The sequence below is a fragment of the Hyaena hyaena genome, unplaced genomic scaffold, assembly GCF_003009895.1.
Source record: "Hyaena hyaena isolate Hyena2069 unplaced genomic scaffold, ASM300989v1 scaffold_597, whole genome shotgun sequence".
Taxonomy (NCBI): Eukaryota; Metazoa; Chordata; class Mammalia; order Carnivora; family Hyaenidae; genus Hyaena; species Hyaena hyaena.
The window spans coordinates 594563-619951 of NW_024081231.1; the positions used below are offsets into that span (position 1 = coordinate 594563).

Below are 25389 nucleotides of genomic sequence, written 5' to 3' on the forward strand. Positions count from 1 at the left end.
TCACTTTGAAAAGCAGGAAAAATGGCTAGAACTAGAAGGTCTAAGAGTAGGTGTATGGTTTTTCTATTGCAGTATAACAAATTCCAGTAAACTCAGTGGCTTAAAACAATACCCATTTATTATCTCCCTATTCCAAGAGATCCTAAGTCCAGGAGAAATACTGTGCCCAGGGTTTCCTAAGGCTAAAATCAAGGTGTCAGCTGACCTGGGCTCTTACTTGGAGGCTTTGGGGGAGATTCTGCTTTCAAGTTCATCATCCATGTTGTTGGAATAATGTAGTTCCATGCTCTCACCACTTTGATCCTGGTTTTCTTGCTAGCTTTGGGCCAAGGGTTGCTCTGAGCTTCTAAGGCCACCCACACTCCTTGGCTCATGGATTCCTCAAACTGTAGCCAGTGACACCAAAATGAATCTTTCTCTTCTTTCAAATCCTTGGACTTCCCCTTCTCTCAACAGCCAGAAAAATTTCTATGCTCTTAAGGACTCCTATTATTAGATTAGGCCCATCTGGATAATCTCCTTATCTTCAGGTCAACTATGCCATATAACAGAATCATGAGAGTGATAACTCATCATGTTTACAGGCTCTAGAAATTAGGGTTAGTCATCTCTGGGAGGTCACTCTAGTTACCATACTAGAGAAGACAGAAATGTACAGAATCAAGTCTTGGCTATAAGGACAAGCAGGAGGGGCCTGAGAACAAGGAGAGGTGGCTTCAAGACAGTGATTAATATTTGGAATACATAACATAGGCCCCTGGCCAGAAGTTAAAGAGACTTTCATGCAGCCCTGAAAATAAAAATTATATTTTCAAGATGAAGCTTGAAATTTGCATCTTGGAATGCAAAATACTATAATGTCTTCCTGAAGTTGGTTTAAGCGGCAAAGGTATTTCTTTGTTCAATGAGATGGAACAGTTCAATAAGAGGGTTTCAAAACTCAGGCTCTGCCTCTCTACAATTCTCTACGTTTTGCCCTCTACTTCAGTGTTCCAAGCATCACATCACATGACAAAGGGTGGTAGCTTTAGAGAGGACAGTCACAGACTATATTGGTCAAGTTTGTAATTTCTTTGCCAATAGAGTTACTAAAAACTAAATTAAGTTCTATTTGCTTTTTGTTAATTGCTTGGCTAGTAGCCACAGCCCAAGTTTTTGTCTAGACATGGTCTCTGAGTCTGATAATGACAGTATCTCAACTGCTACATCAATATCCTGGACATTCCCAGGGGCCCTCAGTTGAATAGGCTTTATCTTGAGGGAATTCAAAACAATGGACTTGGATCCCCTTTGTCTGGCCAGGAATGCTTAAGGAGAGGCATTTGAAACGGGCCTGAGAAATCAGGCTTATTTTTTATCCCATTTTTATTTCTGCTACGTTTTCTACCTCCCTCTCTTGCTTGGACTAACTTTGGCAAAGACAGATCATTTGGCTATTCCAATGCTAAAAAAACCCCAAATTACAGACTCCATATACTTGGATTACAAATTGCAGATTTTCAATCTCTCTACCCCAAAAAATTTTGCTGCTTTTAGACAGGCAGGCTTCAACCTACACTTGCCTTTCTCTTGTGTGCCTCTTCTGAAGGCTGCAGTAAGTTCACAACACACACCAACATCCTAAAGTTTTTGTCCTGGTCATTTAATACCCCACTCTGAGGCACGGCATCACTGCCCCAACATATGATTTGTGATGGTTCAACTAACTACTTCCAATAGCACAGTGTGCCAACTTTCCCTTTAGAAAGGTAGGCTGCTCTTGTCCCCGCTTTACTCCCCACTTAGTCAATCCTATATTTTAGACTCTTTTACTTAAAGTTCCTGACTCCTAAAAATGATATTTCATACCAGCTTGAGTATCTTCTGCTGACAGTACAGAAAAACTCCAGTTCAGGTTGACTTAAACTACAAGGTAATTTAATATCATTCCACGCCCAACTGCTCCAGACATGGTGTCAAAGTTCAGGTCCACCTCTCAGAATTTCTCTTGGCAATACCTTCCTGTGTGTGAGACTTCATTCTCAGGACCATAGCAAGATAGCCACCTTCAGCCACCGCAAGCATCACAGCCCGATACAACAAAGCCAGAGAAGGAGAAAATCTCTCTTACGCATCGTCTTCAGGAGTGAGTAAATATTCACCAGAAGCTCCCCCAACAGATTTCATAAATCATTCTTCATTGATCGGAACAGGGTTGTATGCTTGGTAACTGGCCTTTTTGAATGAAACAGGTTGGGGTGGGGGGGAGATGGCAACAATCAAGACCACTGATATTCCTATGTAAATTTTGTTGGTACTATTCAGGAGCAGAAATGGAAAAAGTAAAGAGTTGGTTCGATTCCAGAATGAAGATCAGTGTGTGAGGTGGAAGAAAAAATTGAAGCTGCTGATGAGCATGTCATTAGAGTAGCTTTTCACGAAGTCCAGTTGACAGGAAAAAATAGATTCCAGGAAATGGCTGGTCAACCAGAGGAATGTGGAAAGATCAAAATCAGATGTTAATGGTTAAAAAAGGAAAACGGAATAAAAGAAATGTGTAAGATCAGACACTTAAATTTTGGAACTAAAGACATGAACATAGAGAAATTACAGATGAGGACAAATTTTAGCCACAGAAATTAGCTGCTGAGTGACTTGAAGGTCACTGTAACATGGGAAATTAGTGAAGTTTAAGGGCACAGAGTTTAATGGGTTGCTGACTTGAACTTTGGAATCACCAAAGATGATGACAAGAATTACATGTAAAGAAACAGGTTGATTGACGGAGGAACAAGGGGGAGAAGAAGGGCGGAAATGGTGGGGGAAAGGGAGAGAGGCAAACCATGAGAGACTCTTGAATGCTGACAAAAACTGAGGACTGATGGATGTGGGGGGGAGGGAGGGTGGGCATGGAGGAGGGCACTTTGGGGATGAGCACTGAGTGTTATGTGGAAACTAATTTGACAATAAACTATTTGTAAAAAAAAAAAAAAACATAATTTTAGTAGGAATAAAATAAAAAAATAAAAAAAAGAAACAGGTTGAGGGGAAGTCAGGTGCAAAAATCCTTGAGAACTGTGGAGGCGTAATGGAAAAAGAGCAGCAGTCAGGAATAATGAGAAGAGAATGTTCTAACCAAGCAAACCCTGCTTCCAAAGAAGAAAAGTGGGAAGAGAAGACTGTGAAAGAAGGGTTGAAAATGGCTACGAGAAGCCAGAACACTGATACTGTCTAAAACCTACATAAGAACAAGAACCAACTCCTCAAAAGCCTGACCACGAAGTACATATAAGTTTTGTTTGTTTATTTGAATTAACTAAAAGGTAAACAGAAATTTTTGAAAGGAAAAAGAAAGTTATTTTTCTGCATATGAGGATACATGCAGACAGACTTCTGGATTATTCTAATAATGTCAGTACATTAGCCTTTCTAAAAGCATATGATAGAACTGGTACACATTTAAAATGTACTTTAGCACTGATCCTTCTTACTTTTCAACCTTTAAATTAAAAAATTCATCTTTTAAAAGACCGTATATATTACATATACTCCTTTTCTCCTCAGGATGAAGGCAATACACAAAAGGAAAAGATGGCAATTTGAGATCCTTGAAGTCAAATATTATCAAGCAAAAAGCTCAACATACAGGGCCAAACCAATTATTCTGCCAACTCAGCAACAAAAACAAACAACCTAAGAAGTTCTATAAATTTGGAAATATTCAGAAAAGCATACATTATGATCAGAATCCAAGTTCAACACTTTTTCCTTTCTCATTTTCAAAGCACATACAAGAACCAATAACTTCAAACAGCACTTTAAGAAAGATAAAGACAAAACGCATAAAAAATAAAAAAGATAAAGACAGAAGTAACATAATGATTAGATTATTTATATCTACAGAATTTTAGGTCTTCCAATATGTGTTCATCTATATTCTTAAAGAAGATCATGACCCACTGATGTCAACATCCGTGCCATTTTCTTTCAAGGAAAGTATACAGTCTGATCTCCCTGGGGTTTTTTTCTGCAATGCTTTGTTTTTCTGTTTGATATTTCACATCATTCAATAATGAAGTAGTTCTGTAATAGAATATATATTTGATAATCTTCCCAAAATTCCAAAAATATAAAAAAAAACAAGAATAAATTAGTGCAATTTTTAGAATAGAAGCCTAATTTAGCCTTCTACTACATTTTTTAAGTGGCAAATCTTAAAGCAGAAAATAAATTATGCAGGAAAAAAGAGATAGAAGTAGACACAGAAGTATTTAGGAATCACAAAAATTGCTTCGTTTAAGCATGGAAAAAAGCTCAGCGAGGCTACTTACTAAACAATTAATTTACTTTGTAAAACATAATGTGTTTTATTTGTAAATCAGTATTATTTTTATATTAATGTATACTTCCAAATATACCCTGCAGTCACTTTTTGAAAATAATTAATCCAAAAAACAAAACGAAACAAACAAAAGGAACAGGCTGTATTACTATTGCCTTAAGGTGGCTTTGTGATTTTAGTAAGAATTAAATACTCCTTAGGGGTATTATTCAGTAAGACATAAAAATAAACATGCTTTCTTTCTGAAATTATTTACAATGTATTTCCACATCATGGATTTACTGGACACTTGAATTTGCAGTGAAATATCAGTTACCCTTTCTTCTTTGATTAACCACTGCTCTAACTGCAACATGCTGCATTAATTTTTAAGGCTTTTAAAGTGAAAATTACAATGCCTGCTGTGATAATTGTGATACTACCCTAACTGTGGCAATCACTTTAAAACTACTTCTTTGCTTATCATTAGCAATGCTAAGTGATAAAAATAATTATATCAGGAGCATTCTGGGAAATAACTGTTTAACAATTGTGAATATTCTAAAAAATTCCATCCAGAAAATTCTGCATCGTGGATTAGGATACCATCTGATGACATGGACTCTTCTAAATTTCCTCTAATTACATAAAATCCCCAGATAGTTCTCAGTCAGTCAACCCTTCTCACCCCCCTTCTTTCCAGCTGCCTCCCCTACAGGCCTGCTCATTGAACCAGTTACCAGACCAGACTGACAACAGAATAATCAAGGTAGAGCAATTTCCTGGGATCAAATCAGTTCAGATTCAAGTCTGAAAGCTTTAGAACTGCTTTACCTCAGGGCAACCAGTCACCCAGTAAGTGTCAGACGGGTTAAATTGAAAAGCACTCCACAGTGAGCGCAAGGTGATCACTTCCTCCATCTTCTCTCTGTCTGAGACATTCGTATCTGAATGGTAAAGCATCTTTTCCATGCCAGCTCATCTGAAATAAGCATCTATCACTCTTAAGGGCTGACAACTGATTTTATGACTATAATTGCCCTAAAGTTTGTTTTCTTTTGAAAGAAAGTCAACTCATCCAACTGATTATTCTTCTGGAATGTTCAGAATTCTTGACAAGTGACAAATGACAAAGCAGAAATGGATAAACCCAGACTACATATGGATAAAAGTCAATCTGGACTATTCCTGATTATCTTATAAACATCTTGGTTTAATTCAACCCAAAGATAGAGAATCAACATAGGAGCATAAAATCCATTTAAATGAACTGAATCTACAAGAGAAAAGATGATGTGGAATGCACACATGGCTCAGGGACATACTTTATGTCACTATCAAAAAGGCACAACAGCTGAGTCTTGAGGCTCCTGACCTGTTAATACTGCTCAGTGAGACTGTGAACATCACTCATTTGACTAAACCTATTGTAGCCGCTGCCAAAAAATGGTCCAGTAGAAACTACCACATTTTTAAATGCTTCTTTCCAACTGATACTTAAGTTGAAATATATAAAAAGATGAGATTTTAAAACACGTGCACTGGGGGAAAGTCAGGTGATGCTATAGAAGATTTCATAAAGTTTTTTCCATTTCAATATTAAAGAACAATTTCAATTTAGGGAACTAAGAGCTCAACTGGAGGAGGAGAGAGGAGGTGGAGCTCTTTTAAGGGCCAAACTCTAAAAATCCACAAAATGTTAAACAATGAAAAAGGCTTTCAGAAGATAAAAACCTAAATTATTTTTTTACCTGAAACAGCCAAGACATAAAGACTCTATCAAGGACATCTTGATAGACTATGTGAACAGCTCATGGCAGTCAAATGTTTGTTCAAAGGAAAGATGAATGAATGAATGGTTGGTCACAGCAAAAATCATCCTGTAGGAATTTGGCTTTTATACCTGATTATTCTTGTCTGTCAGTTGATCAAGAGTTTCCGACTGTTTCTCCAATGCTCGCTCTGTTTTCTTATGCTTAAGCTTCCACTGCCTAATGGATTCCTGAGCTTTCATTTTCAGGTCCTCTCTCCTCTTCTCCGCTGCCTGTCTCAGGGCCTCGGACTGCTGAAACTCGAGAAGGTACTGCTCGGCCTGCTTGGTTGCATCCTCAGCATGGTGAGTCAGCTCAGAGATCTGAAGGTCAGCACGCTTATGTTTGGCCTCACAAGTCTCAAAGTGATTCTGGATCTCCTTAAGTTGATCCAACATCTGTAGCTGCTGCTTTTCACTGTTCTCCAATTCACGTGTTAAATTCTGGGAATAAAGCATGTGAAGTATTAGGAACATGTTCTTGTCAAAACTGGATGCATAACATATCATCAAACAAGATGTGATCTAATGTCACTGAAATGGGAATCATCTGCATCGAAGTTCGTTAGTAATCAGTCTAGAAAATATGAGTCCCCCATTTTATAAGCACATTAGTTGGGAATAATTTTTTATAGGAATAGTTTCTCTTTTTTACAATACTTCATTATCCAGAAAGGGAAGATATGTATTTTCCAATCGACTGTCACCAAAATAGAAGGCTTGTTGCTGAAAAAAACAACGTGCATTACTTTCGTACCAATCTAGTGCTTTGTCCAACTGGAAAAAAGAAGGTCAATGTTTTAAAACTGTCAGATTATCATAGCAATCATACATAACATTTCACTTTCTGGCAGCACATAAAATGCTGTTACAATAAAATAAAACATATAATAAAAATGTGCACTGATGATAGAAACATCAGTATAGATAATATGATCCTTAAAAGTCCATTTAAAAGGCTCTCAATAAAGTGTTTACAGATAGGTTATTTCCAGCTAACTCTAACATTATAAGTTGATGAACTTATCAATCAAACTTATGTGAATCACTGTGGGACTGATATTTAAACAAACAAATTTGTAATGTGTAATAATCAAGAAAAGCAAACGTGAACTCTTAAAATCTAGTTTCTGTAAAATAGAAGTGGTCAACATTTGGAAATTGCACTAAATCATCATGATTCATACCTATTTTTAATTTGAGAAGAACTGGTGAAAATCTAAATGTCAAAAATGAGAGGGCACTACTTTTATATAACATTTTGTACAAATAAAATAATGTTATAATCATTAACATTAGGCCACTCTTATAAAGCTTCAGAAGGGAGTGACAAATTCAGAAATAATGTATCCCATAAGTTGCCCCTCCTGAGCCTTACTTTCTAAATACTTGGGGGTGACAAAGAAAACCTGAAAAGACCATGTATCCAGGGGACAAAGATGACTCTGGGACAAACAATAAATATCATCTGCATTGTTGTAAGGTGACTACAAATGAAGACTGGAAGCATAATGTTCAGTTCCAGATTCCATTATCCCTGAACTGTGGCTCAAATAAAGTTAAATGCAATTTCTCTCAGGATTAAAGTCATGGTTGGACATTCTGGCAAGAAAAAAAAATAATGTCTTAAAAACAAGCTTCATTTTCCAAGCAACAGGTTTGCATTTGCTCAGTTTGCTAAATTCAGTGCAGTCTGGAAGAGAGGAGTCATTCCTTTATCTACCCAAACAAAACAGTAAATTGAGAACTGTGCACATGTTTGTGTGGAAAATTCTAAAATGTAATCAGAAAACCACTGTGCTGGCCGTTTACCCTTTTGCCCTTATCGAAAAGTTTTACCATGAAACTAGAAATTGACTTTATTAACAAGCAGTACCACATGATTTCTCCTTCAGGAGAGAGAGGTACTAGTATTTTCTTCAGAGAGTGGGTATCCTTCCTATGTGTGAGGCACAAAGTTTACTGAATGGTTAATAAGACTTGCTTAATCTAAACTGAGGAGCTATTCACACTAACTACTAGATTACAATAGATAATGCTAGATACTAAAATGATGAGCGGTTACTTGAAAAGACCTATATTCTACAGCGTGGCTGAAGAGGGTCTCTCTTAGGAGGTGACATGTGAGCTGAGATCTAAATAAGGAACCAGTAATAATAATAATTATTATTATTATTATTACTACTACCAAAGTTTATTGAGCACTTGAGTTATACAAAGGACTAAGCAAATAAGATCATAAGAATGATCTCATTCAATCCCACTATTATTATCTCGATTTTAGTGATGCGTAAACAACACTTGGAACTGGCCCTAGATCACATACCTAATATGTGAGGAAACGGGATTCAGACCCAGATTGTCTGACTCCAGAGCCCACGTTTCCAACTCTTTGCTAAGAGGACAGATTCTCAGATGACCCTAATTCCATGCCTCTTTGTCACCTACTCCCACAGTCCTATCATAGTGAGTTATCTTTTTTCAGAGCTGCCACCTTTGAAGCAAGAGGTATGTCCCAGTACTCCCTCTCCTCCCCGCAAGCCCCTCCTCCCACTCGTTCCCACCCCTGAGGCCTTTGGCTTCATCTACCAATCTGCCCAGTTCCCTCACTCCTTTTCTTGCGATACATCTGCTCTTCATTGTCAGGAAGATGACCACGCCTTGACATTTCTTTCCCTGGCTTTAAATCCAAGTACTTTGACCTAACTTCCTTAATTTTCACTTTAGCCACTCTGTTGTTCATGTTTCAAACTCCTTCATAAAACAGAACTTGAACGGCAAAATCACCGGCTCTGGGGAAATTAACAAATTTCCTGTTTCCTATATCCAGTTACTGAGTCCTCTAAGGAAAATCACAAAGGAGTATTAGTTGATGTGATGGCACATGGACAGGCAACTCCTCGGTGCCCAAAAATTCTACTGCATGCCTCTTACCAATCCACAACACATGGCCTTTCTAAAATGTCTTGTCTCAGACCTACCATCTTTTCACTCACTCTTAGTACGTAACATAGCTCTTCTATAAGAAATAAAATTGAGGCTATTCAGCAGGACATTGCCCAAATTTCCTTAACGTACCATTCTGAAACTTACCAATGGCTGATTTGTCCTGCTCTCCAGCCTCTGAGGAAAAGGGATCCTTCTTGGATAAATTAGCCTAACTTTGTAATTTCCTTCCACATCCATCAAGGGCTTCAACTACAATTATACCCTTTCTTCCATGTATTGAACCTCTCGTTTCCTATTGGATCATTATTCTCTACCATATCCATCTTAAAAATCTGAGTAATGTTTTCTTTATGAAACAAATTGAAGAGGATAAAAATGAATGGAAAGATATTCCATGTTCATGGATTGGTCCATACTACCCAAAGCAATCTACTCTTTTAATGCAATCCCAATCAAAATACCAAAAATAATTTTCACAGAGCTGGAACAAATAATCCTAAAATTTGTATGGAACCGCCAAAGACTACAAATAGCCAAAGCAATCTTGAAAAAGAAGAAAAAAACCTGGAGGTATCACAACCCCAGATTTCAATATACCACAAAGCTACAGTTATCATAACAGTATGGTACTGGCACAGAAACAGACACAAAGATCACGGGAACAGAATCAAGAATCCAGAAATAAACCCATGCTTTCATGGTCAATTAACCTATGAAAAAGAAGGCAAGAATATACAATAGGAAAAGCCAATCTCTTTAACAAACAATGCTGAAAATACTGCACAGCTACATGCAAAAGAATGAAACTAGACCACTTTCTTAAACCATACATAAAAACAAACTCAAAATAGATTACAGACCTAAACATGAGACCTGAAACCATAAAATTCCTAAAAGAAACTATAGGCAGTAATTTCTTTGACACTAGCCATTGAAACAATTTTTCTAAGTATGTCTCCTTTGGCAAAGAAAACAAAAGCAAAATTAAACTATTAGGACTACACCAAAATAAAAAGGTTTTGTACAGTGAAGGAAGCATCAAGAAAACAAAAAGGCAACCCACGAAATGGTAGAAGATATTTACAAATGATATATCCTATAAGGAGTTCATATCCAGACTATATGAAGAACTTACACAACTCAATACCAAAAAACCAATAATCCAATTAAAAAACAGAGAACCTGAACAGATATTTTTCCAAGGAAGACATGCAGATGGCCAACATACACATTAAAAAATGCTCAACATCATTAATCATCAGGGAAATGCAAGTTAAAACCATACTGAGATATCACTTGAGGTATCACTTTATAGCTATCAGAATGGCTAAAATCAAAAACACAAGAAATTAAAAGTGTTGGTGAGGATGTGGGAGAAAAAAAAAAAGGAACCTTCAGGCATTGTTGGAAGGAATGCAAATTGGAGCAGCCACTGTGGGAAACAGTATAGAGGTTCCTCAAAAAATTAAAATTAGAATTACCGTACGATCAATAATTATACTAATGGGCATTTACCTAAAGAAAATGAAAACACTAATCCAAATAGATGCATGCACTCCTATGTTTACTGCAGCATTATTTACAACAGCTAAAATATGGAAGCAACCCAAGTATCCACTCATAGATTAATGGATAAAGATGTGATACACACACACACACACACACACACACTGGAATACTACTCAGACATAAAAAAAGAATGAAATCTTGCCATTTGCAACTACACGGATGGACCTAGAGGATAAAAAGCTAAGAGAAACAAGTCAGAGAAAGACACATACCATATGATTTCACTCATATGTGAAATTTAAGGAACAAATGCACAAATAAAAAAGAGGCAGACAAAAGATAGACTCTAAAATACAGAGAATGAAATAGCTGTGGTCAGAGAAGAGGGGATGGGAGTTATATCCTGATGAGCCCTGAAAAATGTGTGAAATTGTTAAGTCATTGTGTTGTATGCCTGAAACTAATACAGCACAGTGTATTAATTATACTTGAAGAAGAAAATAAAATCACAATATATTGTTTAAATGAAACAAAAACCTTTATCAACCCAACATGATCTAACCAGCACCCTACACTCTTCTATTAAGCCAGACTCCTAGAAAGGGCAGTCCACACCTGATACTCCACAATTTTATTCCTAATTCATTTCTCCATTCATTGGATCTGGGTTCCATTCCTACCGCACAGTTAAAATAGTTCTCATTAAGACACCCAAAGGTCGCCTACAGCAAAACACAACGGCCTCTTTAAAAATCTATCCTAGTTTCCTAGTAGGATGTGACATTGTCAATTGTCCCTTCTGATTTTTAAGTCTCTCTTCTTCCCTGACTTTCATAATACCCCTCTTCACTAGTTCTTTTTCTTCCTGCTCTTTAATAATCTCCTTTCCCGGATCTCTTCTACCATTTAGTCTTTAAATACAGATAATGGTATAGTGTTCTAGTATTAAGTACCATCCTATAAAATATCTTCAATAAGTAGGCATGTAGGTAGACAGAAATATAAGTGACTTCTAATTCAGGAGCTAGACTGATAAATTCCAGGCCTTGAAATATCCCAATTACATAATGACGTGCTACATTTGGGAATCCCACTGACATCTTAATTTTAGCATGCCAAAAAACTGAAATTTATCTGATGCCCAACTCCTAACAAAAAGGTGGTCCTGCTAATAAAATGCCAGTAAAAGCTTTCTCTGCTGAGAGAGTATAGAAATGGAAGCGGAATTGTATATTTAAATAGTGAGAAAATCTGAAATAACTACTATAGGAAAAGAAGAGAAAATGAAAGAGAGAAATGTTTAAAAGCTAACAAACAGAAATAAGGTCACAGTTAGTAGCCTCAAATTTATAATGGACTTAAGTATACAAATTTTTCAAATTTCTCCAGCAAGCTTTTGAACCCAGGAGGAAAATCAGTTCAACACTATTCATTCATCTGTAATTACAGAACAAGAATAGGCACATGATTAATATATGTAAGCCCAGATCTTCAGCACATAAATTCCTTTGTTCTCACATTTTAAAATTATAGACTTTCATATTAACATATTACACACAATAAATCACTGAGAAGAGTATTTGAAAACATCATGGCATTGATTGGGTATGTTAATACAAATAAACAGAAAAGGGTGTGGTTCTAATCCTGAGGAATTGTGTTCTCACTACTGATGGAACATAGGTTCGAATTTGAAATGGATGAACACTGCCTCTAGCCGCCCTGAGTCTGGAAACTGTTGCTACTGATTTGCTCCCATCAGTCCATCTGTATTATCCTTCAGGTAAAACCTGCCATAGAATTCCTTCTTATATTCACTCCTCGGCAGATTCTACTCAGCCATTGTTTTGACTTTTTTTTTTAATCCCTCTTCCTCAAATAACCAATCAGAATTATCTAATTGTGATAAACATTTGTCTCCCACCAATCAAGAGGTTATATTACAGAACCTTCATAACAATCCTTAGCACACACACATATACATAGAGCACGCAAGTAAACAAACACATTATTAGTCCACGAATAAATGCTTTCAGGGTAGGCACATATACTAAATATTAGTATCTTCCTATGTACTACATGAAATGCTAAATGAAAAGCAATTTTCTTATTTATTCCATTAGAATAATTTACAATTCTGTTAATACTATCATACATTCCTGGAAGCCTCTTCTATCCTAAAGAACTTTGTATAATTAAATTGTGTGAAATTATCTCAGCCTCTAGAGCAGGGAGGTTAAATTTCATAGCACTTAATCAAGCCTATTATTTATTTCCCACTACATAAGTACTGTCAAAGACAAAAATAATCCAAAAACACAGAAATGTTCTTTTTCCAAAGAATTCCCTCTAGTTATATGGTAGAGAAGACTTTTTGGTTCCTAAAGGGAACCTTTTAGGTTCTGTAGCTGGGCCTGAGAATGAAGCCAACATAAGACAGATAAGCAGAAGACAAGCACACAAGTTGTATTTAATATTTATTTGTACATATACATAAGAGGCTTTGTTGGAAAACAAAGACCCAAAGCAGTAGTTAGGACCAAGAACTTCTAAGCTTTTTTTAATTCATTTGAATTCATAAATTCTGATTTATGACAAGAAAAAGGCAAAAGGATCTAATGAGCTTCTAGGGGTAATAGACCGTAGACAAGTGACTAGGAAATACATGGTGGAAACTAATAGAAGATCAGGGTTATTTTAGGGTGGTCTGTACTGATCCATTTTGGAATCAACTCCCAGTTTCCAATGATAAAAAATGTTCTTCTTTCCTTGGTAGAGGGAGGGTACCTTCCACATGGGAAATATTCTGACCTCTTTGAGGTAGAAAAAGAGCTCAAAGTACACTTCCTGCATCTACTGTTTCCCAAGTGCCTTCAGCTCAAAATAATCAATATGCCAAAGTGGCATATTTTGGGGTGATATGTCCTGATCCCTTCCACAGTATGTTGCCAAAGGTTTATAAAATCTCCAACTTAATCTAAAACTTCATACAATTAATGTCTCTTTTTTTCTCTCTCTCTTTCTTCAGGTGGGGAAAAATGTTAATGAGTAGTTGCGTCGAGGGTCTCAGGTTTGGTGATAACTAGAAGGAGTCATTGGCTTCAGCATGTAGTTGTACTTACACTAAGATTTAGGACAGTGAAAAGATACATGGCAAAATTAGCAAAGGGGAAAGAATGTGGGGCATAATCCCGTGGAAACCAGGCACAAGCTTCCGAGAGTCCTGTCTCAGGAACTGTGAAGGGTGTGCTCGGTTCTTCCGGCAGTGAATTCTGACATGTGTGAAGTACTATCTACCAGGGAAGCTCCGAGACTCGGTTCCCCAAAGTTTTAATTACAAGCTAGTTACTTAGGTACCGTCTGCCCAGTATATACCAAAACTCCAGAGTCCCAGAAGGAAAGCAAGTGTTCAGCATAAACCATACTCTTTGTAGAAAAGTCTAGGCACCATGAGCTAACTCATCCTTCAAGGAAAGTTTCTAATTTATCATTAAAAGTTCCCAGACACCAAACAAGGGCCTATTTTGGAAGCAGGCCTAAGGAAACTATGTTAACTACTATGTTAACTCCTTTTTCCTTGTAGTAAAATGGCCAAAGAATAGAAAGGAAAAGAATGTATTAAAGAATGCATTACAAGGGCTCAGTCAGTTAAGCATCAGACTCTTGATGTCGGCTCAGGTCATGACCTCACAGTACAGGAGTTCGAGCCCCACAACAGGCTCTGTGCGGGGAGAGCAGAGCCTGCTTGTGATTCTCTGTGTCCTTCTCTCTGTCTCTCCTGGCTTGTCTACTCTCTCTCTTTGCCTCTCAAAAATAAACATTTAAAAAAAGAATTTAAAAAAAAAATGCATTACGCCAATGCATCTAGAAGATGGGAGAAAAGAACTGGCCCCTTGAAACTGGCTTTGGCTGACAATGGCTCCTTTTTAATTGCTGCAGTGATTGTATTCAAATTTTAAGAAAACTACAGACAGCCTACTCACATGAATAAGGCATTAAAACAAAAACAGAAAATGTGAAAGAGATATTCTATTTAAAAAAGTAGTGTGGCAGTGCCTGGGTGGCTCAGTCAGTTAAGCATTTGACTCTTGATTTTGGCTTAGATCATGATCCCAGGGTCAGAAGGTTAAACCTCGTGTTGGGCTCCATGCTCAACATGGAACCTGCTCAAGATTCTCTCTCTGCCTCCTCCCACTCATACACTCTCTAAAATAAAAATTAAAAAAAAGATTAGAGAGATAATCCAATGCCTATATTTTAAAGATGAGGAAATTAAGTGACAAGGAGATAAAGTAATCAATCCCAGATAAGGGAGGTAGTTTACAGCAGAAAAAGGACTAGCCACAGTTCCCTAATATTCAAACTAATATCGATTCCACTTCACTATATTACTGACTTGGATACTAGCCAAAGAACCTCTTAAATAATTAAATAAAATTCCATGCTCCTGAACTAGGAGTAAATCCTGAATAGGAATTATACAATCTCTGAGGCATGGATATTTCTGGAAATTTCTAAAGCTGAGAGGGAGAAAAAAAAAATCACAGAATAGATTTGACTTGGTTAAAACAAAATTAGGCATAGACTAGTTATCCCCTTCTATGTTCATGACCCTGGCAAAGCACTAAGGAAAGTACTGTATGAGAAATACTGACTGGGACAAATATGACCCAGCAGGAGGGAAGTGACATCAATGCTGGCTAGTAGAAATAGGATTTAAGTTAAAAAAATTCAAGAGAAACTACACTGATCAGCAAGAACTCATCAAGAAAGATGTATAAAATAAGAAGACAATGGGCAAACTCAAGTGCTAAGAAGAAAAAGACTGGGGCATTGATCAAAGGACAGGCATTGAACACCAATGGTAGCATGCGCAAGAACCACAGACTGGGTTTCTAATGTTTATGAGGAGTAAATTTCAGGGCGCCTGGGTGGCTCAGATGGTTAAGCACCCAACTCTTGATTTAAGCTCAGGTCATGATCTCATGGTTTGTGTGTTAGAGCATGACAGGGGGCTCTGTTCTGGCAGTGCAGGGCCTGCTTAGGATTCTCTCTCTCTTTCTTTCTCTCTCTCTCTGACCTTCCTACAGCTCATGTTTGCTCTCACTCACTCTCGCCCTCTCTCTCTCTCTCCCCCTCTCAAAATAAATAAATAAACATTGCGGGGGGGGGGAGTAAATTTCAAGAGGGCTAAAAGGATATTTAAAAAGTAAGATCAAGAACCAAGTTGGGGGAATGGTGATTCCAGCTTAAGCTTTCAAAAGTTGTTCAGCAATGGGGGGGCGCCTGGGTGGCTTAGTCGGTTAAGCGTCTGACTTTCGCTTAGGTCATGATCTCGCGGTTCGTGGGTTCGAGCCCCGCCTCGGGCTCTGTGCTGACTGCCAGCTCAGAGCCTGGAGCCTATTTCAGAGTCTGTATCTCCCTCTCTCTCTGACCCTCCCCTGCTCACACTGTCTCTCTCTCTCCTAGAAATAAATTAAAAAAATATTAAAAAAAAAAAAGTTGTTCAGCAATGGAATAACATGATCAGATGTGCGCTTGAGAAAGATTAATCACCAAAGGACATTATGCTAACACTAGGATATTAAAATATTATAGCAACATTAAAAATAATTGAAGATCATCCTTGTAAAGCAGGAATGGACTTTTAGAACCTTTTTTTCCCCTCATCTGAATTCAATTTCAGCAATCAAATTCAACAGAGCTGGCTTATAAGAGATAAGAACCAGCTATGGCATTCAAGAGACTAGGACAAAAAAGAAAAAGAAAAAAAAATCACTTGTCAGTCTTCCAAAGAAAATACAGGTATGTTTTCATTCAATCCAATAAACATTTACTGCGCTCAGCAACAGCCAAGCTGCTGAGACACAAAGATGAATGAGAAGGCGTGGTTCTCCATTCTACTGCTACAGAGAACCACACAGCGTGGTTGGAGAAACAGAGACACAACAGTTACTTTTAATAAATGGGATATATGTGAGCAATTCTTTCTTCAGTGTTTCAAATTCTGCCTCTCTTCCCAATTTATGCTACCTAAGCTATACTTCCTTTTCATTTCCTCACCGTATACCTCTGTTCTTATCTTTATATAATGTTTTCTAAGAATGACACGTCAAAAAGAAAAGAGCCCTGAGCTAACACCATTAGGTGGTGGCTAAGGGATCAAATAGAAGATAATTTGCAGTTGCTATTGAAAGTGATAAAGAGAAAGAGAGCAAAAGGAGGAGGCAGGGGGAAGAACGAGATAACCAGAGCTAGAGAGAAAAGGAGTGTCTTTGCCAGTCAATCTCAGAAGTCACACCAGCAGGGCGAGACTGTGGCTAGCACTCCAGTCCTCTTTCCCGTAGGTAGTTTCTTTCATGACGAAAGTGATCCTAAAACTGGTGTTGGCAGGGGGTGTGGGAAACGGTGTTGAGAGGAGAAGGGGAAGAGGGAAAAAGATCAGCAAGAGAATCTGAGCAACTTGACACCTCTCCCAAACATTTGCAAATAAAGTCTTTTGTACTCTTTTTATTACCTACAAATTACCTATAAATTTTTCTTTTAGTTCTTACAATTGCTAGCCTTTCAGTTTTAGACTCATGAAATATATGGTGCCACAGCTTGAGATACCCACCCACACACACCACACTTTTTGGTACATTAAACACGTTTACTGTAAAATCATGTGTTTGTATTCTACCCACTTTACGAAAACTAAAAAATACTTTTAAATTTTAATTACTACAAAAATTAAGAGTTTTTATATCTTGGTATTGATGACCAAGGGTAAGTCATTTTAAGGGTAAGTGCTCTGGTTACCAAGTTTCCTTGGTTGAAAATACCATTATTAATTACAATATTTCTCGTATAAAAACACACAAAACCACAACAGAATGATCTGTTTCACAGTAAGGTCTCGAAACACCCAGCACAGTGAAAAGTAGCAACTCTCTGTATCAAAATGATACACCGAAACGAAAATGATATTTATAGTATAGGCATACAAATCTCAGGGGTTTTTAAAAAAAAATTTTTTTTAATGTTTTACTTACTTCTGAGAGAGAGAGAGACAGCATGAGCAGGGGAGGGTCAGAAAGAGAGGGAGACACAGAATCTGAAACAGGCTCCAGGCTCTGAGCTAGCTGTCAGCACAGAGCCTGACGCGGGGCTTGAACCCACGAACCATGAGATCATGACCTGAGCCGAAGTCAGATGCCCAACCGACTGAGCCACCCAGGTGCCCCTCTCAGTTCTTTATAAGGACAAAAACAGGGACATTAAAGCTAATAAGTAACAAACAAGCCTCAGGTCAACACCGTTAAAAACAGAATTCAATTAATTACCTTAATATTGACTCTGTGAACAAAGATAAGACTAATTCCAGCCCAAAATATGACTTCCTTACAGAAGACACAGACAAAAACATTGACTGAATAGGGATATTATAGCCAGAAGGAGATACAATTTTCTCAGGTGAGAAAGAGAACTGATTCAAATACAGAAAAAAATATATTAAAATTTTGGTGTTTTTTTTTTTTTTTATTTATTGAAGCTAAATTCTTTTCCAGCATGTTGGAACATTTTAGTTTCCATGTGACCAGTTAATTGCATATATAGATGACTTAGTTTTAACAAACCTAAAGTGGACAGGAGCCTTGAAAAACAAAAAACAAAAACCTCCAAAGAAACTACAGATTGAAAAAACACATTACTAATGCACAGGAAGGTATTTGTAAATATGACATTAGGATTAACATGAATTCAGCCAGCATTCACAGAGTGCCAAATATGGACACAAGGCTAGGCTCAAAGACAAGGCAAGGTCATGTTTCTTAGCTAAAAGAAAACCGGATTACTAGTACTGTGGTTTATGACCAATAGCAGTCAGCCCCTACCCCCAACTCCTTCTAACATATTCTCCTATTCCACAGAGGCTACAAAACTGAATGTTCAGTACTCCCTTGCGCTAGGTTTGGGGGGGCAAATCAGACTCAGTAGAGAGAATTAAAATGTGGAAATGAAGTGGAGACAATATACTTGCTAATTTCGCTTTTTGCTGCTGGCCAGCAAGGTCTCATACACAGAATTTATTTTGTTCTGCAGTGAATATCTCCCTTCGTGTTACCCTTTCTTAGAAGCCTAGGCCAGGCCACATCTGCCAATATTATTATCAACAACTATTGCATAAAATACCTAAAGCATTTCAACTTACCACACTAACCCCTACCTGATGTTATAAAGTTTTTGCCTTTATGGTATAAACAAAAGGACAGTTTAATAGGATTTCACCTGAAATTCTCAGATTCTCAATTAAGCCATGCCCCACTCACCTCTATTGGGAAATGAGCCTGACATCTTCTTGCATGTCTTGATAAACTCATTCATTTTGGTATAATTTGGGTATTTTATGAACTGATATTGAGAGGACAACTAATCAATTTTCCACAATCAGGAGAGCTAAGGGAAGTCTCTGAATAAAAGAACTCAAATCAATCAAAACAAGTGTTTTGGTAGCCCCAAAATATAGCTACAGGCAACTAAATTAGACCATCACTTATTGGGATCATACTATTTACACCCTTTTTTTTAAGTCACGTTTGGCTGAAAGTAGAATATATACTTAAAATCTGAGTCAATTTTTAAAAATTCAAGTAAAATACATATTAATAGTCTTTACTAACTGATCTAGGAGCACCTGGGTAGCTCAGGTGGTTAAGCATCCAACTCTTGCTTTCAGCTCAGATCATGATCCCAGGGCCATGAGATCAAGCCACACATCAGGTTTCACACTGAGCATGGAACCTACTTGGGATTCTCTCTCTCTCAAAAAATAAAAATTTTTAATTAAAAATTTATAAAAAATAAGATAAAATAACTGATCCAAACCCTATTATGAGTTAGGGATCAGTCACATAAAACATCAGGGGCCATGTAACCATGTCACAAATAAATTCTTCCTTTACCAATATAACCTTCTGTCTTTTCCATCCTTCTAATTTTGACCACATATATGATTATCATTTTTACCAAATGAAGCAGAGATACAGAAAAGGACATTAATCCCAAATAACGGGTTCCTTGGTCTATCTCAGTGATTAAAAATAATTACTTCTCGACAAATCCTATGAGAACATATCTGCTTCATACAACTACAGTTTCCTTGTACTTTTTAATGAAACATGATACTAAGCTTAAGCAAAGTACAGAAAATAATGTTCAATTAATTAAATACATTCATCTCTTTGTGAAGAAAAGAAATATTAACTTCTGTTTCATTAGCCATGATGTTCACTGCATAGAATATTTTAAATACACATTTCTTCAGAGTGTTCAACTTAAAACATGAGGGGACATATCATTAGCATCTAGGCCCAAGCAACACACTGAGGAAGTTCTGACCCTGGCACACGTATCGCAAAGTACATTTGTGTTTTCCTAGTTTTTCTCATACTCTATTAGACTGATAATTTTAACTCTGCAACTCTGATGTTTAACTAAAGCAAGCACTTGGGGAGAAGGAAATTTGAACACAGATGGGATAAAACTGTTCTACTTTAAGCAGCTTGGTACTTGTGACTACTTTTGATTGAGGTAGAACCACCTCCGATTACAGATTTGCTATGAAATGCATTAGGACAAAGCAGACATCAATAAAACACAGGCACCTGTGTTCCTACCAATACTGATGAGGCAGATGAGAGGACCAACATAGATTGCATAGTTCAACTAAAGAAATATTTTACCTCTAATTACATGACATATAGTCAAGATGAGAAATTAAATGTAACCTAACACTTAATATTAATGCTCCACATTATGATAGAGCATTGACGTTTACCTAAAACAAAACAGACACCTTATCTCACATGATGCAGTATCACTGTGCAGTTAAGAGAAACCAACTTTTCTTCGTTTCTCAATTTTGATGTCTTAAGAGAAATCAAAGCTAAGGAAGGCTAAATGGAATGGGGGGGGGTGTCTATTTTCTTTTGTTAATACTGTTTCAGACAAAAATAATGATCTCGAGATACCACCTCATATCCATTAGAATGGCTACTACTAAAAAAGCAAACAAACAAAAGAGAGAAAATAACACGTGTTGATGAGGATGTGGAGAAACTAGAACCCTTGTGCACTGTTGGTAGGAATTTAAAACGATATAGCCACTGTGGAAAAGACGATGGTGGCTCATTAAAAGATTAAACACGGAATTACTATATGATCTAATAATTCAACTTCTGGGAATGTATGCAAAGTAACTGGAAGCAGGGTCTTGAAGAGATATTTATACACTCATGTTCATAACGGCATTATTCACAATTGCTAAAATGTGGAAACAACCCAAGTATGCATCAAGTGATGAATGAATAAGCAAAATGTGGTATATGTTTTGCTTTTCTATGGTATCTATATTCCATATAGATATTGTACACACACATACACACACACACCATAGATAAGCAAAATATATACCACATTTTGCTTATTTATGCATCAGTATATTCCATATGTGGAATATATATTCCTGAATAGAATATTATTTAGCCTCTAAAAGAATGGAAATTCTACAATATGCTACAACATAGATGTACCCTGAGGACATTATGTAAAGTGAAATAAGCCAAGCACATCAACAGAAATACGATATGATTCCAATTCTATGAAGTACTCAGAGTGGTATAATAGTGGTTGCCAGAAACTAAGGGAAATGGGGAGTGGGAGTTATTATTTAACGGATACAGAGTTACAGTGGGGATGAGAATGGATGGTTGTGAGGGCTGTATAATACTGTGAATTTATTTAATACCACTGAGTTGTACATTTAAAAATGGTAATTTTATGTTGTGTATTTTGCCACAATAAAAAAAATAAAAATTAATAATCTCTTTCTTGACTCCAGTACACTTAGGAAGGGCTGGCTATGAGGGATGTTTCTTTAATCAGTTCTCAATCAAGTCCAAGAATACCACCTTCCCTCCACACAACCCCCTCATATTCAGACAATCAAAGTAAAATCAGTGTGCTTTCTATACCAACAGGAATGTAAGACATGGCTCCTAACTCAATTTCACACCATCCAATCACATTCCCACCTTTTAAGTTCCACCTGTATTTAAATTAAGTAAAATTAAAATTAAAAACTCAGCCACACCAACCTCATTTCAAGTCCTGTATGGGTACATATGGCTAAAATATTAAACAGCACAGATTTAAAGCACCTCCCTCACTGCTGTAGGTGCTACTGGACAAAGCTAATCTAGACCAATCACTGATTCATATTAATGTAATGACTTGATATTCTTCATATTTTTTCTTCTTGTATGTATAGGTAGAGTTCCTTTCTTGTTCTTAATGTTGACTATGTATATTCTCTTTAAAAAAAACAAATAAATGGCATAAATTTAACCAAGACTGCAAAAAATTCTATTTGTTTTTAATGAATACTTAGGACAATATCGTTTGTGGAAACAATGCGACTGAACATGACTGACTCACTGGTTTTTGGATTAGCCTTAAAGGTCTGATCAAAGTTCATTTTATTTTGATATGTGGTTTTAATTTTCTTAGCTGAAATACATACCTCACTTGTTAATGTTAATAATTTACCTGTAGAACTTTGTGCAGTGGCAGTATTGTGGCCAATGAGGTTTATCCGAGGCACAATTATTGCTAATTGAAAACTTTTTCCAATAATTTGCCTGTAGAGTGTGTGGATTTTTTAAAATATCAGTTGAAATAAAGACAACATTATTCATTCCTTTCCTAACAGATACACTTCTTTTTCCTCTATTGCCTAGACTATTAGCCCTATTACATTATTGAATAGAGAAAAGTGCTCGCTTCATTTAAAATCAGTATTTCAGGGGGCACCCACATGGCTCAGTTGATTAAGTGCCCGACTTTCAGGTCAGGTCGTGATCTCATAGCTCGGTGAGTTTAAGCCCCAAGTCAAGCTCTGTGCTGACAGTTCGGAACCTGGAGCCTGCTTCGAATTCTGTGTCTTCCCCTTCTGCCCCTCCCCCTCCTGCTTGCTCTCTGGTTCTCTCTCTCAAAAATAAATAAATACTAAAAATAATAATAACAATAACAATAAAAACAGTATTTCAGGGGCATCTGGGAGGCTCAGACAATTGAGCATCCAGCTCTTGACTTCAGCTCAGGTCATGCTCTCACAGTTTGTGGGTTTAAGCCCCACATGAGGCTCTGCACTGACAGTGCAGATTCTCTCTCCCTCTCTATCTGCCTCACCCCTGCTCATGTGATCTGTGTGTGTCTCTCTCTCTCAAAATGAGTAGACTTAAAAAAATAGAAATAAAATAAAATCAGTATTCCACTATTAAATATGGCACTTGCTATGGGTTTTTAGTAGATATTCTTCAGTATCAGGAAGTTTCCCTCTCTTCCTTTTTATTAAAAGGTTCCCTAATTAACAGATATTGATAAATATCTTTATGAAAATAGCTTTCATAAATGCTTTATCTGTTGAGGATAAGATTTTCTTATACTGATTACTTTACAAATGTAAAACATCCAAGTACTGTTGTAAGAAACCAAATATATAGGAATGATATAGGAGTCTTTTGTTACATATATGTTCTGTGAACATCTGCTCACAGTGTGGCTTGCTCTTTTCATTTCCCTAATGCAGCCAAGTGTAAGGCAGAAATTTTGGAAGAACTCTGTTTACCCAATATTGTAAAGATTTTATGCTGTCTTTGGGGAGGAATTTTTATTTTGAAAGTAAGCTCTATGCCACTGTGGTGCTTGAACTTACAACCCTGAGATCAAGAGTCATGTGCTCTACTAACTGAGCCAGCCAGGCACCCTGGAAATAATTCTTTGAATTGTTTCACTTTTTTATTCTGTAGTAGCTATATTTCCATTATTCTTCTTTTAGTGGTTGCCCTAGAGATTACTATATGCATCCTTTACATTATTAACATATAAAGTGGTTTAGTACATTCTGCAACATCCTTCATCTTAGATTCAAGGACCCTTTGAGGGGCCATCACCCCCCAGATGAGTGTGTGGAAGCTCTGTTCCAGACACAGCCAAAGGACTGAGGGTCCCTTTCCCCAACCAGCCTCCATTCATAGGACAGAAGGCAGACGTAGACTGTTCCTGCCCCAGCTCTCTCATACAGTGAAAGTTCCACAACAGAAGGACAAGCTGAGAAGATCAGGGGTTACCGTCCCCATTCAGTAGCACACGCGAAGAGCTGAGGTACCTCCCCAGTGGGAAGCATGCTACAGTCCCTCAACTCAGCTGAGAAGGGGGAAGTTATATAAACAGAGAGCTCAAAGTTCTAAGGGGCCTGACTTTATTTGTAACAGAACATAAGGAAAGTAATGTCTAAGGATGATGTCAGAAATAATGAAGACCTTGGGGGTGAGTGGTTAAGAAGCTGGTCATTTCCATAATACTAGTAGCAACAAGTGAAACAACAGATCAGCTAGAAATTTAATGGAATCAAGGAAAAAGACAACTAAGAAGAGTGCTCTTGGAATCAGAGAATACCCCCAAGACTGACAACTCTATACTCCTGCAAAGTGGCCCAACTTTAATAAAATCAGACTGTCGTACAATTTATATCCCATGGCATTGACCAAAACAAAACAAAACAAAACAAAAAAAATGCAATCAGCTAGCAATTAATGGAGAGGATAAAGCCAGGTGGGATATCGACAGTCAGACTGTCCAAAATTCAAAAGGTTAACGGGGAGAATCAGGGAACTAGAGAGTCAAAGAGAGTCCAGCTAAAACCACAATCATCTCTGGTTGTCATGGAGACTCTGCACATACTGAAGGCTGTACCCTCTGAGGAGTAACAGGAGAGACTGTACACTGCAGGGAAAGTAAGTTTCACTGACTATTCTAACAATCACTAAATTTAAAAAAAATAAATAAATAACAGTGAACCCCAAAAGGAGGGGAGTTAGTATCCAGATCTAACACATTACATAAAATATCTAACTTCAATAAAAATTAGTAGCCCTGAAAGGAAATCTAAAAAGTGTGACCACAGGGCGCCTGGGTGACTCCATTGGTTAAGCATGTGACTCTTGATTTCAGACCAGGTTTGTGACTTGAGTTGGTGGTTCCATGCTGATAGCACAGAGCCTGCTTGTGGTTCTCTCTCCCTCTCTCTCTGCCCCTTCACCACTCGTGTACTCTCTCTCTCAAAAAATAAACTTTATAAAAAATAAACCAAAAATACAAAGTGTGACCTCTACAAAGAAAAAAGAAAACAATTGAAACTGTCTTTGAGGGGGACCAGATGTTGAACTTAACAAAGATTTTTAAAAAGCTTTGATAAAAAAAAATAAAATAAAAAAATAAAAAGCTTTGATAAATGTGTTCAAAGAGCTAAAGGAAACCGTTTTTTTTTTTTAAATAAAAAGAGTGTATAATGACAATGTCCCAGAGAATAGTAATAAAAACACAGAAATTATTTTTAAAGTGGAAAATCTGAAGCTGCAAAATACAGCAAATGAAATGAAATTTGAAAGGCTCAATAGATTAGAACTGGCAAGAAAAAAAAAAAAAAAAAAAGATCCAAAAAATAAAAGAGAAATAAATGAAACAATGGAGACTATGCCACCTTAAGGAGAAAAAGAAAAAATAAAAATGAACTAAGCCTCCCAAAACTGTGGGATACCAATATACATGCAATAGAAATACTAGATGGGAGCAGGGGAGACGCCTGGGTGTCTCAGCCAGTTGAGTATCTGACTCTTGATTTTGGCTCAGGTCATGATATCATGGTTTGTGAGTTTGAGCCCTACCTCAGGATCTGTGCTGACAATGTGTAGCCTACTTGGGATTCTCTCTCTCCCTT

The 25389-nt window shown here is 37.1% G+C and overlaps 1 protein-coding gene and 1 pseudogene across 6 annotated transcripts in view; one reads left to right on the forward strand and one right to left on the reverse strand.

The window, feature by feature from the left end:
- The window catches only part of CEP128 (centrosomal protein 128), a 408652-nt gene that overhangs the window by 285317 nt on the left and 97946 nt on the right, over positions 1-25389 (reverse strand). For all 6 annotated transcript variants that reach the window (XM_039257020.1, XM_039257017.1, XM_039257022.1 and 3 more), the window contains one exon: positions 6204-6554. In XM_039257020.1, coding sequence (XP_039112951.1) covers positions 6204-6554 — 351 coding nt within the window. The remainder of the gene's footprint in view (positions 1-6203; positions 6555-25389) is intronic.
- Positions 22164-22287, forward strand: LOC120248626 (annotated as a pseudogene).